The sequence below is a fragment of the Loxodonta africana genome, chromosome 10 (genome assembly GCF_030014295.1).
Source record: "Loxodonta africana isolate mLoxAfr1 chromosome 10, mLoxAfr1.hap2, whole genome shotgun sequence".
NCBI classification, from domain to species: Eukaryota; Metazoa; Chordata; class Mammalia; order Proboscidea; family Elephantidae; genus Loxodonta; species Loxodonta africana.
In genome coordinates this window covers 79,020,363-79,039,329 of record NC_087351.1, presented here as the reverse complement: position 1 = coordinate 79,039,329, position 18,967 = coordinate 79,020,363, and the positions used below count along the sequence as shown (strand labels likewise).

General features: G+C 35.7%; 1 protein-coding gene across 6 annotated transcripts in view; it reads right to left on the bottom strand.

The window, feature by feature from the left end:
• Window positions 1–18,967, bottom strand: part of GPHN (gephyrin) — a 570,865-nt gene that overhangs the window by 98,681 nt on the left and 453,217 nt on the right. For all 6 annotated transcript variants that reach the window (XM_064292607.1, XM_064292612.1, XM_064292608.1 and 3 more), the window contains one exon: window positions 7,801–7,893. In XM_064292607.1, coding sequence (XP_064148677.1) covers window positions 7,801–7,893 — 93 coding nt within the window. The remainder of the gene's footprint in view (window positions 1–7,800; window positions 7,894–18,967) is intronic.

Genomic DNA, 18,967 nt, shown 5'->3' with positions numbered 1-18,967 from the left:
GAACAATTTAAAACATACATAGAAGTTATTGCTTCAACAATGATCACCATTTTACCAATTTTGTTTCATCTACGCTCCCACTATTTTTGCAGTATTTTAAAGCAAATCATGATTTTCTTACTACAGAAAATTAAAATACAAATTATTTTTCAGAGTCCCATACTAATGATTTCAAATGTGAATAACCTCATTTTTAATTATTTTCTGGTAGGGAAATAATCATCAGTTTGCCACCTCCCATATACAACCTACACATTTTCTCCTTTTAATTCCGGCACAAAAGGAAATTATCATGGTTTCAGAAGTAAAACAAAGCTGAATCTGAATCCTGCTCCTGCCTATTATCAGCTTTATGATTTTGAGCAACTTACTAAATCTCTCTAAGCTTCAGTTCTTTTGATAAAAATGGGGATAATGAATATTTTAAAATAATATCTTTTAAAGCTGTTCATTCCTTTCATTCATTCATTCATTCAGTAAATTTCTACTAAGTGTCTTCTATACGTCGTGTCATACTACGTGCTGGGGACAGAATATAGAGTAATACCAGTCATGGCTTCTATCTAAAGCAGTGCCCGCCTGTTTGCAATGTTTTCCAAACTCTGGATCACAAATGGAGGTTGGTTGTAAAATCAACTTATAAACAATTAAAAATCAAGTTTATTGTGTTAAAACATATATATGTATACCTAAAAACTTTACCCATTTTTAAGTGCACAGTTCAGTGACAGTAATTACATTCACCATGTTGTGCAATCATCACCACCATCTATTTCCAAGTTTTTCATCACATCAAACAGAACTCCACACCCCTTATACAGTAACTCTCCCCCAGGCCCTGGTAACCACTGATAAATTTTTGCCTCTATGTATTTGCCTATGATAGGTATTTCATATAAGGGGGATCATATAACATTTGTCCTTTTGTGTTTGACTTATTTCACTTAAATAATTAGAAATAGTTTTGTTTTTCTTTAATAAAAAAGAATACAAAAAATATGTTTCATCACATATGGTAAGGACAAATATTATTTCATGAAACTTGTTTTTGTTTATATATATGTGTGTTTATGTATATGTTTATATATATGTATGTAATGTATATATGTGATTTATATGCAAATTTTTTCCCCTACTGGATAATAAGTAATAAGGATCTATCTATCCTACTGGCTTGTGATGAGACAGATATTAACCAAATAATCACATTAATGAGTATGTAAATACAAATCAAGAAAGGAACATGGTTTTATGAGAGTATACATTTAAAAAAGCTAAAAGTCCTATCTGCCTCCCTTCCCCTCAAGAGTCACATATTGCCTCTTTTGTTTCCCCAGTGTACCCTAAAATAACTCTAATGATACCTCCTTAAAGTATTTGCAGTGATTTGCTTATTTGTCTCATGGAAATCTTTAGTATTGGCCATGTAAGTGTTCAACAAATGTTCAATATGTGAAGTGCTCAAAATATTCAATAGATGTATGAGTGTGGATCATAGGACTCTTTATTATGCAGATGTGAATGAACAAATATTTTTTCCCTCTTATTTTACAACACAAAATGCTATATTTTAAATGCCTTCCATTTTCTGCAATCCGCGCATATTTTCTTTCAAAACTTGAGTCAACATTTTTAGAATGTTTAGAAAGACTGCTCTAATTCTGTATAACTTAGATAATATCATTATTTTGTCTAGCATAGTGCCTAGCTCAATAGTTGATGCTCAATAAATATTTGTTGAAAGAACAAAGAAATGAATTTGGCATTTCCATAACACTTAGGCAGGAAGTTTGCAGACTAACTTGTACTTACTGGCATTGTGTTGTGCAGGTTTTCTTAAATCACTTTATAAATGTGTACATTTTATCTCTTCAGCTAGATTATGAGCTCCTTAGAGGTTAGAACCACTTCTATCATCTCTTTTTGGAACCCTTTGCTCTTTACTCTCCATCTCCACTCTTTCTCCTGTTCGCCCACACATGCACATGTACACACACTCAAAATGTTTATATCAATGCTCAGTAAGAGGCTCTAAATAATTGTCACTGAATAATAAGAGGCTGGAGATCATCTGGGGCAGTATAGGGGCAAACCTGGTTGAGAGTCTCAGGGAGGTCAACATCTGAAAGAGCCCTTAAGTGATTCTAAGAACCAAGAGCCTTTGTTATCAGAGAAGATGCTCTGGGAAAGAAAACGTACTTACTTGAACTATGCTCTCCACTTTACCCTGAACCTTTCCATCTGTTAACTGGTAGCCATTTGTCACTTCTCTCTAAACGTCTTAAAATACTTTATAGCTATATTTCTGGCCTTATAAGGAAGGTTCAGTTAACTAACAACATATATATACCGGTGTTCAAATTTTAAGGTCCATACAAATCATCCAGGGAATCTTGTTAAAATACAGATTCTGATTCAACAGGTCTGGAATAGGGCCTGAGATTTTATATTTCCAACAAGCTAATACTGCTGGTCTATGGACTACTCTTTTCAGGAGCAAAACACTATAAGATTGAACTGAATATAGACAAATTCAGACTAAAAGAAAACCTAAGGAATAAAAAACTAGTGAACTACCACAGGAGACCTGATTTTACATCTTTAACACCAAGGCTCACTATTTATTATAAAGACAGGGCAATAATTATCGATCTATCTAACTTGCAGGCATCTATCTTAAAATACCTATTAAAGAGACAGGTAAAAAAAAGGTTGCCATTTCAAGATGAATTCTCTAAGTTTAGGTGGGAAGGGGAGGGAATGGAGGGATAGTGTCATATGAACCTAAATCTTGAAAAGAAACTAAATAAGCCACATTATGTCATTAGAAAAGGTGGGGAGATTCTAAGGATTTCTGTCAAGGCTTAGAATCTCCCACCCCATCCCCCTAATTTTGACATATCTATTAATAAGCTTTCTTTTCTGCTTTGTAACTATAGAATTTAGTTTGAAGCAAGTGATAAAAGCAACATAACCCAAACTCTAACAGCATTACAGCTGTAGAATTCATAATGCTTAATGTTAGACTCTGAAGCTGCTTCCAGTTCCTCCCTTTTTAATGCCCCACAACACTTTTGTCTTCCCCACCTCTTTATTTGAAGATTCCTGGCTATATCACTTGATATAAAATTGTTACAATTAGATAACTATTAATTGTGGCAGCATTTTCTCATTTCTTATAAAAATGAACTTTTAATAGAAAATGATCATCCTCAACCATCTGCCATAGAAGTAGCCTTCATTTTCATCTTCTAGCCATATGTGACTTCTCTTTAAACCTCTCAAAACACTTTAAAGCTATTCATTTATTTTCGATAATAAAGAATCTCATCATTTCCATGTTAGGACTGAATAAACTGAGGCCTGTTGACATAGCATGACTTTCAGAAGGCCCTAGGAAATATCCTTGATAGAAGAATAAGGCAGAGGGATTAAAAATTTGTCCAATTATGGAACTATACTGCCAAGATGGGTGATAGGCACAGGGTCATAGTATTTATGTATACACTAAGATTTTATTATAGGAAGGGGTAGGGTAGGTTAGGGGCAAGCAAAGGGGACAAGGCTGGAATGCAAATTAATACTTGCTACAATTATGCTGAGGGGCTATATCGGGTGAGTCCTTTGGGGTTAAATCTGCTGTCATTTCATATGGAAAGCAAGAAGCTGGGAGTAGGATGGAGTTAAAAAAAACAAAAAAAACCCAAACCCACTGTCGAGTCAGTTCAGACTCATAGTGACCCTATAGGACAGAGTTGAACAGCCTCATAGAATTTCCAAGGAGTGGCTGGTAGATTCAAACTGCAGACCTTCCAGTTAGCAACCGAGCTCTTAATCACTGTGCCACCAGAGCTCCGGATAGATGAGTGAGAAGGCATTTTATAGTCTCTACCATCATCTTCCAGGGAAAAATGCCCATGTATTTTTAGTATTGGGAAAGAAAGTACAACTTTTCCTTAAATAGAGTACTTTAAGGCTTTTGAAATTAACTAAAATGAATTATTCCAAATTTTCTAACTGTTCACATGAATACTACTCCGTATCATAAGGCTCTGACAAACGAGTTGGAGAACCAGCTGTGGCCAAAGAGGATTTAAATGGACAAACAAGAACCCCTGGAACATTACTTTTGCAAAAGAAAAAAAAAACTAGCTCTAAATCAAAAAACCTGTAGACTGTCTACACTGAATTTGAGTATTCAGTTTGACCTCCTGGGAGGAAGTACGACAAAACGTTAATAATGGCCAGGCAGTGAGATAACGGGCAATTTAAAAATGTGCCTTTTGATTTTCTGCATTTTCCATAAGCATATGTTTCAATCAGGATGTAAAAAAAATTAAATTCACTTCACACAAATGGCAAGGATTTCTCTTAATATATCCTTGAAGAAATGTATATTATACATGCTTCTCAAATTAGTTCTTGGTTTGTTCAAAATATTCCCTTTTTCTTAATGATTCCAAAATGAGTTCTGAAAGGATAAGCCTTTCCAATTGAACTTTTGCAGGAAAGCTGAACTTGGGATTCTGCCTGCGATATTTTTGCCTTTATTAACATCTAAGAGACCATAAGGCAGTGGAGGCCACATCTCTACAGGGGGTTGTGAAGGCATAAAGAAGATGATTAGCTTATTTAGTGTGAAGAGAGAAATCTTTGAAAACATAAATAAAAATAATGTATTAATTTTAATTGATAATAGGCAACTTTCATTTTCTTTGTTTTTATTTCTCAAATTCACTCCTTCCTGAATGTAGTTTTACAGTTTTTAGGTCTTCCTGTTATAACAATACTTGATTCCTGCTTTCTTTCTTTGAAGCACGTATTCTTTATTATTCTATTTTTTAAAAACTGTTCCTACGTATATCTTGTTTCCTTAGTTACTTTATTACTGTCTTCAGTTTTCAACCCACATACCTTAAAGCAAGTGGTCCTCCAACTGGTGTGGAGTTTTATCCCACATGTTTCTGAAGGATACTGGCTAATGCTTAGTGATCCAGAGCAAGTTAGCAATCTCTTTACACCTAGAGGGTTAGCAATGCTCACAGGTGCCACTGGTTATTACTGGAAGGCCTAAGGCAAAGGCAGAGGAGAAGAAAAAAAGGGAGAATAAAGGGAATGGGGAGAAAGGGATAGAAGTCAAGGAAGAGAGGGGTGGAGAGAAGGAGGTACACGTGGTAGAGAGCCACAACAATTGCCTTAAGGATACCCTTTACCAAAACACTGCTTGGGGGCGATATTACAACACAGAAGAGACTAATGAATGCATTTATCTGCAAAGAAATTAAAGTCATCTTAATTACTGATAACGGTAAAAAGGCCTTTTAGGATTCATAGAATTTGTTTTCCTGAATTACAGACAAGGGTGAAAAGATGTAACTGAAAAATTCAGCATGGTTATAAGACTAACTGCCACTTTTAGCCCATACCTCTTTGTCCACTGATGAGTTTTGCTGTCTCAATTATGATGTCAATATATAGAGACACACCAGCCATTCCTGTTTTGAGACTTAACTATATCCACCATACTTATCTATTGTATATATTAGAGAACTAGCAGCACTTTACAAGAAAGAAAGAGTGTGAATCAGCTGCATGGTAGATAATCTCTTAAACTTTATATACTGTGAGGTGTCATTTTAGAAATTTTTGTGTGAAATAAAACACCATCACTCCAAAACAAAAGAATAATATGGTGAATGGTAATTTTACATACAAAATTTCTTTAATAGATTCTACAGTAGCAGAAAGGTTCTATTATGGTTCATGTGGGCTAACTGTCTTTTTTGGCAACTAGAAAAGCTCTGAGTAATAGTTTCTTTTTATTGAACTGCTGCTACCTCATGCAAAATCACAGAACAACATTTCTGTTTGAGAATGATTCTCCTTTAAATAATTTATTTTCCCACCCTCTCCTGGTTTGTATTACCAAGAATGTAAAAAGTAGACTTTCTTGTCACTTTGGTATTTCATCTACTGTAGTTGTTTGTTATACTCTGAAAGTAAGAATTCTTTGTCATTTTATATCAATCCCATGTGACTACATATTATAAGATCAATATAGAATTTACTTTTTTAGTTAAAAGTAAATAACAAGACACAAATAAGACTAATAAAAGCCAATGAGGCTATCAGAAGAATAAAATAATTTTCTTTCTGGGCAATATTCAGTATAGTAAATACTTCAGAAGGAATAAATTTGGGGAAAAAAAATCATGGGAGACATTCGAGATTTGTTATTTATGCTTTGGCTTTCCCAATTTCAGAAGTACTCTCATCTAGTGAGATCATGTTATTAGCTGAATGAGGTTCATCCAAGATAGTCTTCCTGAGAAAAAACACACTAGTGGGAATGAAAAGGTAACTCTCTACCATTGAATTTACATAGAATATGAGAATAATAATTCAGATAAATATTATCCTTTTTCAGAGATGGTCTAAGTAAATGTGTTAAAAATAATAATAGTAATAATATTATCAAACATTTAAAAAAAAACAATTATTAGTGCTATTTTGTGGTGTGTGTATGTGTGCGTGGAAACCCTGGCAGCGTAGTGGTTAAGTACTACGGCTGCTAACCAGAAGGTCTGCAGTTCAAATCCATCAGGTGCTTTTGGAAACCCTGTGGGGCAGTTCTACTCTGTCCTATAGGGTCACTATGAGTCAGAATCGACTCGACGGCACTGGGTTTGGTTTTCTTGGTTTTTGTAATGTGCATGTGTGTGTGTGCCAGGTACTTCTCTAAGGTTTTCTAGGGCCTCATTTAATCCTCACAACAACCTGTTAAGTAAGTACTGTTATAATTTTCACCATTTTACAGACAAGGAAATTTAGGCTTAAAGATTATAGATTGAACTGGTACTGGCACTGACTTTGCTCAAAGCCCCTAACTTTAACCATCTGTAAACTGCCTGCAACATAAAAAGATACTGCTAAGAGATGGTGATAGAACACAGAAGAGATTAAGGAATGTATTTAATTACAAAAAAGAAGAAATTATTTTAATAGCTAAATGTAGTTTAAAAAACAAACATAAAACAACCAGTAAAAGACTCCATTACTGACCATCAAAGAGGAATTGACACACTTTAACAGCTTTGATAAACTGGGAAATATTCTTAGACACTTCTTCAACTCTATCAGTCATGAATTAATAACCAATATCAGTGTCTAAGCAACTCAGTTGCATTTTCATTTTGGGTTCTGAGATTGAACTTTAGGCAGGCAAATGCTACTTGGTATTTATTTGCTTGTAAGCTTTATATAATCTCAGGCAACGCTGAGGCCTGAGTTGCCAGTACGACCCAGGGCTCCAGAGCTTTGAAAGATGGGATCTTCCAGGCAATTAGAGATTTTCCCTCATGCTTTCTTTCATGAAGCCCTTTACTGATGTTTGAGTTTAAAGCAGGAGAATAGATTATCCTACTTTATCCATGTCTTGGGAATCTGCTCTTATCTTCTTGGACTACATAAATATTTTCAACTCGAAAACATTCGGAAAACTGTCTGCTGCCTGGCATGTGTAGGGGCAGAGGGAATAATTTATAGTACAGTGCCTTTATTCAATTCCTACACATTTATTTGTAAACAAGAATTTTCATGTAATCTGGTACTTTCACTAAAAAGCTTTAATGAAGGTTGTGTCAGAAAACAGAAGATAGATCAATGTGGTTATCTGTGAAGGAAGTTGTTCTGACAACCACTGGGGAAACAGATGCAACAGTTGTTGAGTACCTGAGCTGAGCCAAAAGTCTGAAAAAAACAATATGAGTTTGATGATACTCAAGAAAATAAAACATTTACCTCGGACGGCATAGCCATCTTTTACTGATGCTGGGAAGGGGGGTAGGTTGTCTTTTGCATACACATCTTGAGCAAGGACTCGGCCCATTCCATCTGAAAGAAGAGAAAAGGAAAATGTGAATGTTGAGAGCAATGGGGTAAGCAGGCAGATGTAAACAAGATGGGCCTGTGTGCTTATCTGACAGCTTATAACTGGGCTCAGTTAGCCCTCCTGATTTCTATCCCAAGTAATAGGATACAGAAGAAAGGGATGCAGCCTGGTGCCTGAAATAAAAAAAAATTAGATTCAGTCAATTCTTAATACTGCTTTGCAGAGGTTATCTGAATATGGCTACTACATACTCATCAAAGATATAGTCATGTATTTTAAAATATCGATTATAAATTGTTGATGTGTCATGCTTTAACAACCCAAATATGATTTTCTTTAAAAGGAAAGCCAATTCCTTTCCTACCCCTTGACTGAGTAATTTCACTTCTGCAAGTCTACCCTAAGAAAATGGATAGATATTTATATGTATGCTTATTTCAAAGTTGCTTATATGAGTGAATAAGAGACAAAAAACCCAAAAGATCAATAACATAGGAATTTAAGTAATGTCCTATCTTATGATAAAATATTATTCTGGCTAAAGTAATATTTATGAAGAATATTCATTGACAGGAAAATTCTTATGAAATGTTTAAAAATGTGCTAAATTGCACATGTAGTATATAATCTTAACTGTCATTAAGACAATGTGTATGTATCTATACAAAAAGACAAGAAGATACATGAAAATATAAAGCATTTGCCACATTGTACAACCATCAGCACTGTTTCCAAAGGTTTTCCATCAACTCATACAGAAACTCAGTGCTCCTTAAGCAATAATTCCCCATTTCCCTCTCCCACCAACCCCTGGTAACCACTAATAAACTTTGGTCTTTATGCATTTGCCTAGTCTAGATATTTCATATAAGTGGGATCATACAATTTTTATCCTTCTGTATCTGTCTTATTTTACTTAGCATAATGTTTAAAAGGTTCATATATGTTGCAGCATGTATTTGAACTTCACTTTCATTATGGCTAAATAATATTCCATTGTATTTGATATACGACAACTTGTTTGCCCATTTATCTGCTAAAAGACACTTGGGTTGTTTCCACCTTTTGGCTACTGTGAATAATGCTGCAATGAATACTCGTGTACAAGTATTTGTTTGTCTGCTTTCAAGCCTTTTGGGTATACACCTTGGAGTGAAATAGCTGGGTCACAGGGTAACTCTAGTACAACTTCCTGAGGAATTGCAAAACTTTCTCACAATGGCTGCACCATTCTATATTCCCACCAGCAAAGCACAAGTGTTCCAATTTCTCCAAATACTTGCCAATACTGGTTATTTTCCATTTTTCTGATAATAGCCATCCTAGTGAGTGTACAGAGGTATCTGATTTGCATTTTCTCAGTGACCAATGGCATTGAGCATCTCTTTATGTGCTTATTGGCCATTTGTATATGTTCTTTGGAGAAATGTCTATTCAAATCTTTTGCCCATTTTTAAATTGTGTTGCTTTTCTGTTGTTGAGTTGTAGGAGTTTTTCATATATTCTGGAAATTAAATCCCTACCAAATACATGATTTATCAATATTTTCTCCCATTCTGTAGCTTGTCCTTTCACTGTCTTGATAAAGTCCTTTGATGCACAAAAGTTTTTAATTTTGATGAAGTCCTAGTTATCTATTTTCTTTTCCTTTGTTGCTTGTATTTTTGGTGTGTCATGTCTCAAGATCCATTGTCAAAAGCGAAGCCCTGAAGATTTACTCCTAGGTTTTCGTCTAAGAGTTTTATGGTTTTAGTTTTTATATTTAGGCCATTGAGCCATTTGAGCTAATTTTCATATGTGGTATGAGGTTTGGGTCCAACTTCGTCCTTTTTTGCATGTGGAGATCCAGCTGTCCCTCTACCATTTGTTGAAGGGACTAATCTTTCCCCCATTGATTGAACGTGGCAGGGTTTCTTTCTGAGTTCATAAAAATGTTCTAAAACTGACTGTGCTGATAGTTGCACTTATCTGTGAATATGCTAACAACCCTTGGATTGGGCGAATTGCATGGTATGTGAATTGTATCTGAATAAAGCTGTTATTTTTTATTTTTCTTAGTGCAATAATTTATTGAGAGCTATATACTTGGTGATTTCTTAAAATATGTATATATTTTATTGCTGTATAGTATTCCATTGTACAAAAATACTATGATGTGTTTATCCATTCTGTTGTTCAGCATTTGAGTGGTTTCCAGTTTTTTTTTATTATTAATAAACCTACTATGAATGTTTTTGTACATGTCCTTTGGTGGATGTTTCTACTCATTTTTGTTGAATATATACTTTGGAATCCTGATGGTACAGTGGTTAATTGCTTGGCTGCTAACCAATAGGCCTTTGGTTTGAAAACCCACCAGCTGCCTCAGTGGGAGAAAGATGTGGCAGTCTGCTTGCATGAAGATATACAGCCTGGAAACCCTATGGGGCAGCTCTGTTCTGTCCTTTAGGGTTGCTATGAGTTGGAATCAACTTGACAGCAATGGGGTCTGGTTTTTAGTTGACTTTTGAAATGGAATTACTGGATCTTAAAAATAGGCATATACTTAGTATATACTGCTAACTTTTCCTCCAAAGCGACTGTACCAATTTACACTCCCAAAAGCAAAGAATTAGGGTTCCAGTTGGTTTATATTGTCACCAAACTGGATTTTTTGTCTTTTAAATTATAGCCAATCTAGCAGGTGTATAGTGAGTAGTGTCTCATACTGGTTTTCATTTTATTTTCTCCATAATTAATAATGTTGAGCATCTCTTCATATGCTTATTATCATTTATATACGTGCTTTTAAGAAGTGCCTGTGGAAATCTTTTGCCCATCTCTCTCCCACTTTTTTTTTATTGTGGTTAAAATATATAACCAATATTTGCCATTTTAACCATTTCTTTAAATTGTACTTTTTGATGAAGGTTTATAGGACAAATAGCTTCTCATCAAACAGTGAGTACACATATTGTTCTATGACATCGGTTAACAACCCTACAACATGTCAACACTCTCCCTTCTTGACCCTGGGTTCCCTATTACCAGTTTTCCTGTCCCCTCCTGCCTTCTAGTCCTTGCCCCTGGGCTGGTGTGCCCCTTCAGTTTCATTTTATTTTATGGGCCTGTCTAATCTTTGGCTAAAGGGTAAACCTCAGGAGTGACACCATTATTGAGCTAAAAGGGTGTCCAGGGGCATACTCTTGGGGTTTCTCCAATCTCTGTCAGGCCAGTAAGTCTGGTCTTTTTTTTGTGAGTTAGAATTTTATTCTACATCTTCTCCAGCTCTGTCCAGGACCCTCTATTGTGATCCCTGTCAGACCAGCCAGTGTGTTATTTTTTCTAAGGCAAGGACAAGAAATATTTTTTAAAAAGAATAATATTTCTCCCATTTCAACATATAACTATATTCAGACATATATTTAGAAGAATCAAGAAAATAATATCTGTAGCACACATATACCATCTTGTCTTTATAGACCTTTTTAAGCATCATGGAAAGAAAATAAAACATTTCGTTTGGAAAAAAAGAACTGCTCCATACTTAGTTAAGGTTTTTAATATAAATTTAACAACATATATAACTAGTTAAGGTTATTAATATAAACTTAAAAACATATATAAATGGCTAGTTTTTCATTTGGAACTCATGCTGTCACAAATACAAGGGTTGCTATCTTTAAGGTGATTTAGATCCCTACCAGATTAGCTCTGCAACTGAGGTTGGTATCAAGATAACTTAATAGCAGAGGTTAAGTCTCTTCAAAGAGAAAAACAAGTTTTGGTCAAAAGCCAAAGCTGAGGGAGAAGATATATTGGAGACAAATACTCAATTGCTTAGAAAATGGTTAAGGGCTCCCAGATGGCAGCAGATACAAAAGAACTGAAGGAATAAATGTCAGTGTACCTCTCTGCTACACAAGTCACTATATCCACATCTCTTAGAAGGGTTTCAGACTAAACAATGGATGTCTGACCAAATGACCCACTTGGGAACTTAAAAGGTATATTAATAGTGTTGCAAATTACTTCTCCAAATGGAACATTCTCTCTTTTGCATGTATAGATAGATATAGAGACATACAGATATACTTACATAGATGCTAAACAATTCCTTCCCTTTGTCCATACGTGAAGTGTAAGTTTTAGTGTTGAATAAACTTTCGGTATATAATTTTAAAAAAGGAGTCTCAGTCTCCAAACATAAACAGGAACCAGGCAGAAATGATTTCTCACCTGAATATTATGAACATTTTAAGCTTAGCATTCTGTAGAAAAAAACATTGAGCTCCCAAAGCTGTGGGAACCAGAGGACTTACTGGGAGATGTAATTTGAGGAAAACATGAGCAAAATTCCTGTTTCCCAGTTGTCCCATTCCAATGAGGGCCCCATTTACAATAAGAAAAAGACAGTTTCCCCAGTATATAATTAATATGACTAATATGCTTGCTTAGGAACATTTGGTGGTAGGAGTTTGTGGCTCTTGACAGATTGCAGTGAGCATTGCATTTTGCCGAAAGTTACGCTGTGTGCCAAGGATCTATGGTCCTGCTTTTAGAGTATGAGAAAATAATGTCCATTCTGTTTTACTTCCTCCCACACACTATATTCCAAAAGCTCTGTAAAATAAAGAATATATTCAATTTTGATGAAGATCATAAAACAAACATGCATGTTTCTGGGCTGTGTAGAGGGTGAGAAATCTTACAGGCAGGACTATGCATCACTGGGGATCCTGGACCATATATACAATTAAGTGATCTTCAAGAGGGGGATAAGAAGGAAGGAGTGGAAAGGACTGGCTGATGATTTATGTTGTTTTGTATGCTATGCTTACTTGTGCTGCAAGAAGACCAGAGGCAGAAGTGGTGGGCCAAAAGGGTTTTTATGTTGTCAGCAGGACACTCGTGTAAGATCCAGGTTCCCACATAATAACAGTCATTAATGAATTCCCTAATAGCCAAAGTATGCTTTTTTACAATGGGATGACTGGCCTAAAAAATATCTTCAGAAAGAGTCTTTATAGATTCAAATGGCTGACAATAGTCATACATCTGTGGGAAATCAAGACAGAGAGCAATTTTTAAAGTTAAGTATGACTTGTGAGTATTGAACTCAAATGTGTTCTCTAAAGGCTAAAAGGGAAATATTTAACTTGATGGGTCAGGCATTTATCCTTACCCAGATAATAATCTCTTCCCGCTGCCTAAGTTGTTAGGAGAAATGAGTGGGTTTTGGACGTAAAAGGGAAAAGCATCTTGTAATTTCTCAAAATTACTCATCAAAATGATTTCACAGTTGTAAAGCTCCCTACACAGTTCTAAGAAGGCTTTGGAGGAAGTCAAGGGGAATGCTCCAAGTTCAGAAAATTGATTCCTTGTCTCTTTCACTTTGCCGAACTAAGATACTATCAGTTGCATGAATTAGGAGTGTAAGAAGAGTGTGGTAGGTAACAGAAGGCTGAAAGGGAAAGATATTATCTAAGACTTTCTAATATAAAACATGGATAGCAGTCATTTTGCTACTGATTATAAGTTCCTCAAAAGTTTATTTATGTTCACGGTGACAGCACTGACACAGGCACATTTAAAAGCTACCATCGCACCTAGTCTGTATGAAAGGCTTTTTTTACCTAACACACCTATCCATGTGCTCACCAAGATAGTTGAGAGGGCAGTCTTGAGACATACACTTACTTTGGCCAAATGACAGTTGGTACGAACAATATTAGGTAATGCCAAGGATGGAGAGGACTGCTAAGAAAAGTGAAGTATACTTAGATTTCGGTGGCTACATCATTTTAAAAAACTTTTAAAGTATAATATAGAAAACTTCATGATTATTTTTATAGACACTAAAATAAACATTTAACATGGTGGGTACCCTCAGGCCATTCTCAGTATAATGTGTTCCCCATATCTTCAGCATAAATTTGAATGACTAACTAGACCAAATTTTGGCATATTATGGATCTCACTTATGTTTTGTAGGCTTCAAATCAGAAGGAGTAAATAATTCAGGGTGCAAGATCTCCTTTGGTAAAAGCTAGTACAATTAACCTTTAGTTACTCCAGAAATCATATTTATAGAATAGTACAATAAAATCTTTATGCTTACAGAACACAGCTTGTTTGAAATGTTACTGTGTTGCTCATCTAAGAATGCTCATTATGTGCCAGTGTGATGAGTAAGGGAAAGCACTGCAGATCTTATGTCATAAAACAGAAAAGCTTTGCTCAAGGTTACAGAATTTAGAATAAATACAAATATTCTTATTACCAGAAATGACTAAGTCATGATTTAGCAATATACAAAGATGCAAGAGAAGGGGTAATGAATTAGTTCTTAGGTTGGATAGTGGGGTGCCTTAACTTACATCTGTTACATATATTCATTTCTAGGTATAAAATACTAAAGTTTAAAAAATAACTGTGACTGTAACAAGCATTTAACTTAATTGTGATGCAATTAATTACTTCTGTGTGTGGCCTTTCTAGCCATGGTCTTTTAACTCCCACCCAGGTGACAGTGTGATAGGGTAATTGTGGCCTATCAAGGGGATTGGTCAGTTTTGCCTTAAAAGAGACCGAATTCTGGAGCAGAGGAGAAGTCTACCACCACCAAGGAGGGAGAGACCAACGGGAGAGACCCAGCAGCAGGAGACCGCGTGGTGGGCCTTCTGGCCCATGGAGAGAGAAAGCTGAGAGCCAGGGAGAGGCATGTTTGCGAGCACAGATGGGGAGAGGCTGTCCTGAAGAAAGAACTGTATCCTGAGCGTTCCTGAGCCTGAATTGTAACTGTTACTTCCCTTATAATAAACCCTACAAACGTGAGTGGGTCTCTGAGTTGTGTGGCCATTGCAATGAATTATTGAACCCAGAAGAGGATGCAGTGGGAGGGACAGTAGATGTCAAAATTAGTAAAGATGGCAGAGAGAGGAGGCTTGACTGGCCTCCACCTCATGGGAGTCAGCCTTGTACTATTGATCTTGGTTCTCCTCCCCCCTTGTGGGGTTGGAGGTCAGACACCTCCCCCATGCTGTTTTTACATTAATTAAAGTGCAAAATATATTTTGGGGTGGAAATATTAGTTTTAAAAAATCCTTAAAATGTTCTGAGGTCACTGAAAATGTTTCAGTTACAAACAAGTGCTTCCTCCTTTCTGTACTTGATGGAAACCTTTTCACATCCAGGTCAGATGAGTAGGCTGTCAGTGACAAATGCATAGCACTTATACCCAGTGAACTTGTTTGTTAGGATTTGGTACGAACAAACAAAATGTTCTTTCTATAATTTGAACAATTTATACTCTTCTTTAGAGGTAGTTTCTCAATCGTTGTATAAATTGTCACATGCTCTGTAAGAAAAAAATTATTTCCTTAGTATAACTTCCATAAATTTTGAGCTATATATCCTACTATGTTAAAAATAATTCCTAACTTTTTCAACATTGATTGTTCTTATATTAGGATAGTAATGTGGCTATTAAGAAAAAAATAGAAAATAAGATTAATATGTCATAAATATTTTATAAAAAGAAAAAAAATGTATGATGAAACAAAGCTCCTTGATGGTATCCAAGAAAAATTACATACAAAATATAACAACTATGCTATTGACTTCGAATAAATACTCTGGAGTATGCCCATATTGCTAAAATCCAAGTAGAGAAATTAGTAAGAGATTTCAGTCACAGGACTGCAACAGAATTACAGAATCAGTCAGTGTTATTTTCCAATGAGAAGATATTAATAGTTGATTTTTTTTTTTTTTAAGCAAGTTAATGAGGTAAATTGAGACTCTGCAGAAAAGGAGTTAACAGAAACAGAAAACAAATTTTTAGCCATATTCAAGAAATCCTGTTTTCGAAGAAATTGAGGTAAAGTTTTAAAATTACAAATCTATCCCAGTCTTCTGCACATTCAGACACATTACAAAGAGGGACATTGATTACAATTATAATTCTTGTGTCTCTGATTTTCTTCTTACGTTTTTGTTTCACAATTAAATGAAAGGAAGATTAGGGTTTCCCTGACACATAACCCCTGCTGCTTGGGGTGAGCTAACAGCCTGCCAAGAGGTGCAAAGTCTACTTGAGAAAATAGTCCAGAAGGTTAACTACCATAGCACTGGATGCTCTACTGGGAAAGCTAATCCATTCAAATTTAAAAAGCTATTACCAAGTTCTCATTCCTGCTATTCCTCTTGTGGAAACCCCGGTGGCTAGTGATTAAGAGCTACCAAAAGGTTAGCAGTTCAGATACATCAGCTGTTCTTTGGAAACTCTATGGGGCAGTTCTACTCTGTCCTGCAGGGTCGCTATGAGTCTAGAATTGACTTGACAGCAACGGGTTCGGTTTTGGTTTTCAAGTCTCTTCCAGATACTGGCAAATCGTTTACTGCCACTTGTCTCTTTATCTGCACTATCTTTTCTCCTATGGCTTGGAAATCTCGGGATATTTACATGTATCTTCATGATTCTACCAATACAATGCTAGAAATTATCACAGGAATTAGATATTCCTATTTTCTTTCCATTTTAAATGAAACATTTTTTTTACATTGCTTTCATTCTGAAACCTAACTTGATGTTATTACTAGACTATATAGCGTTTCAAAATAGGTACAAATAAAAAATTTACTCAATAAGCTATACCAAATACCCTATAGGACTGAGTAGAACTGCTCCATAGGTTTCCAAAGAGCAGCTGGTGGATCTGAACTGCTGACCTTTTGGTCAGCAGTCAAGCTCTTAACCACTGTGCCACCAAGGCTCCATATCAAATAAGGCATGCATATTTAAAATGTAAAAAATAGTAAAGTACCCCAAAAGAATGAAAAACTAAGAACCAATAAAGACTGTACCTTGTTTTAACAGCAGGTGTATTTAATAAAAGTTGTGTAAATTGACAAAGTAATCTTACTGAAAAATTAATTCTCCTTACCTTTTTGATTAAATATGGATTTTCTATCAAAATTGCTTACAGCATTTATAACATTTTTTAAAAGGAAGATACATACGGAAACATATAATGCTATGCATGAGAGTGTGAAATAGGAAGATTAGTCTACCAGGTTACCACATAGGGATAATTAGGCCAAGGTCTGATTCCTATGTGAATGAGTAAATTTACTCAATCTTTAATTATAAAAATAACTCACACAAGGGCTGTAGTGAGTACCATGGTAAAAGCATGTATCTGGTATCCACCATCCTGGAGGAAAAATGCACCTGAAAGCACATATACAGACAGCAGACTGGTAATATAATCTTTAGGTAATTGTGCTGTTCTTCATATCCACAGGTTGTGATGATACATACACACGCATATCACAAGTATATATAGAGAGGGATTTAATGAGATGCAAATTCTTTTTCTTTTTATATTTGAAGAATGCAGGGAGAAGTATAAAGGTAATGATGTAATAAGTTGCAGAAGTGGAAGAATATACGTGATGAAATGTGTGTATTTTAGTGGTGCAATGAAGTTCATGGAATAAAGAGTCTAAAGAGATGAGGATACCCAGAGGGAACTGTGAATGAGTTCAAGGGGCCACATTTATGGAGAGATCTACAGCAAATGACAGCACAGACCAAAACTCCAAGAGATATCTGTAAGTAGATAAGGTCATCCCAGGTGAAGACCTTATTAGTCTGGAGGTAGTAATTTGGATAGGAAAAAAAAAAAAGAGAAAATTATATATATATACATATTTAAATAACTACCTCAATTCTCTGCTTCTGTTTCCTATAGATTAACCAGAGACAAGCACAAAAACAATGAATACTGCTATTTAATTATATTTTCTAAGTAGATAGGGAGCGCATGCCTGAATGACCTGGGTGGGTAAAATACAAATTAAATTACATTAAAATGCATACGTTATCCAGAGATTGTTATGTGGGCCAACAAAACAGAACCAAATTATTCTAGTTTTTAGTCTCTGTAATTTATAAGCATTTACTCCAGGGCTATGATCTTAGAATCCCACGTGGAGAAGGGAAGGAAGGGTACCAGTTACAAAATTCCAAATATAGCAGATTAGTGAAAGCTGGATGATATATATATACATAAAATCTCCTTTAACAGTAGCTCACAATAACTCTATTGGGCAGATATTATTTCCAAATTCTGTCTTAGTTATCTAGTGCTGCTGTAACAGAAATACCACAAGTGGATGGCTTTAACAAAGAGAAATTTATTCTCTCATAGTCTAGGAGCCTAGAGGTCCAAATTCATGGTGCCAGCTCCAGGGAAAGGTTTTCTCTCTCTGTCGGCTCTGGGGGAAGGTCCTTGTCATCAATCTTCCCCTGGCCTAGGAGCTTTTCAGTACAGGGACTCTGGGTCCAAAGTAAAACGGGGCTCACAAGTAGTTCCTACTCTGTCTCTGCCCTATGTCCTGAAGTTGTTTTCTTTGCAGAGACTTCCTTCAACTAGCTGACAAAAGAAACGAGCAGGAACTAGTTTCTGACACCATCTTAATACCTAAGGTCACCTGCCACCTGATCTGGAAGAAGACAGGAACCTTTCTCAAAAAAAAAAAAAAAAAAAAAGACAGCATGGACCTAATTAGAGAGCAAGGAGTTTGATCAGCACTAAACCACCTTCCCCACCCAGTGCACTTGTGTACAGAATAAAAATTGACCTGCCCCTTTAAATAAAAATTTATAGAGCCCCAGCCTGTGAAACATAGATGCACCCCTACTTCCTGCCCTTAATCCCATAAAACCTCTCCCCTGAGACCTTTCAGATAGGCAGACTTGGACAGCAAGCAGCCTGACTGTCTCCTTGCTTGGCCAACCAATGATGTTGCCTTTTCTTCTCCCCAACTTAGTCTCTGTCATTTTGGCCTCAGACTGAGTCTAACTGAGCAGAACCTGGAGTTCCTAGCAACAAAAGGACGTGTTATTCTCCCAGCTTTTGTTTCCTGGTAGTATGAGGTCCCCAGGTCTCTCTGCTCACTTCTTTTATATCTCAGAACAGATTGGTTTAAGACACAACCAAAAAAAAAAAAAATTTTTTTTTTTTTAATCTTGTAGATTGAATCCTGCTTCATTAACATAACTGTCCTAATCCCATCTCATTAACATCA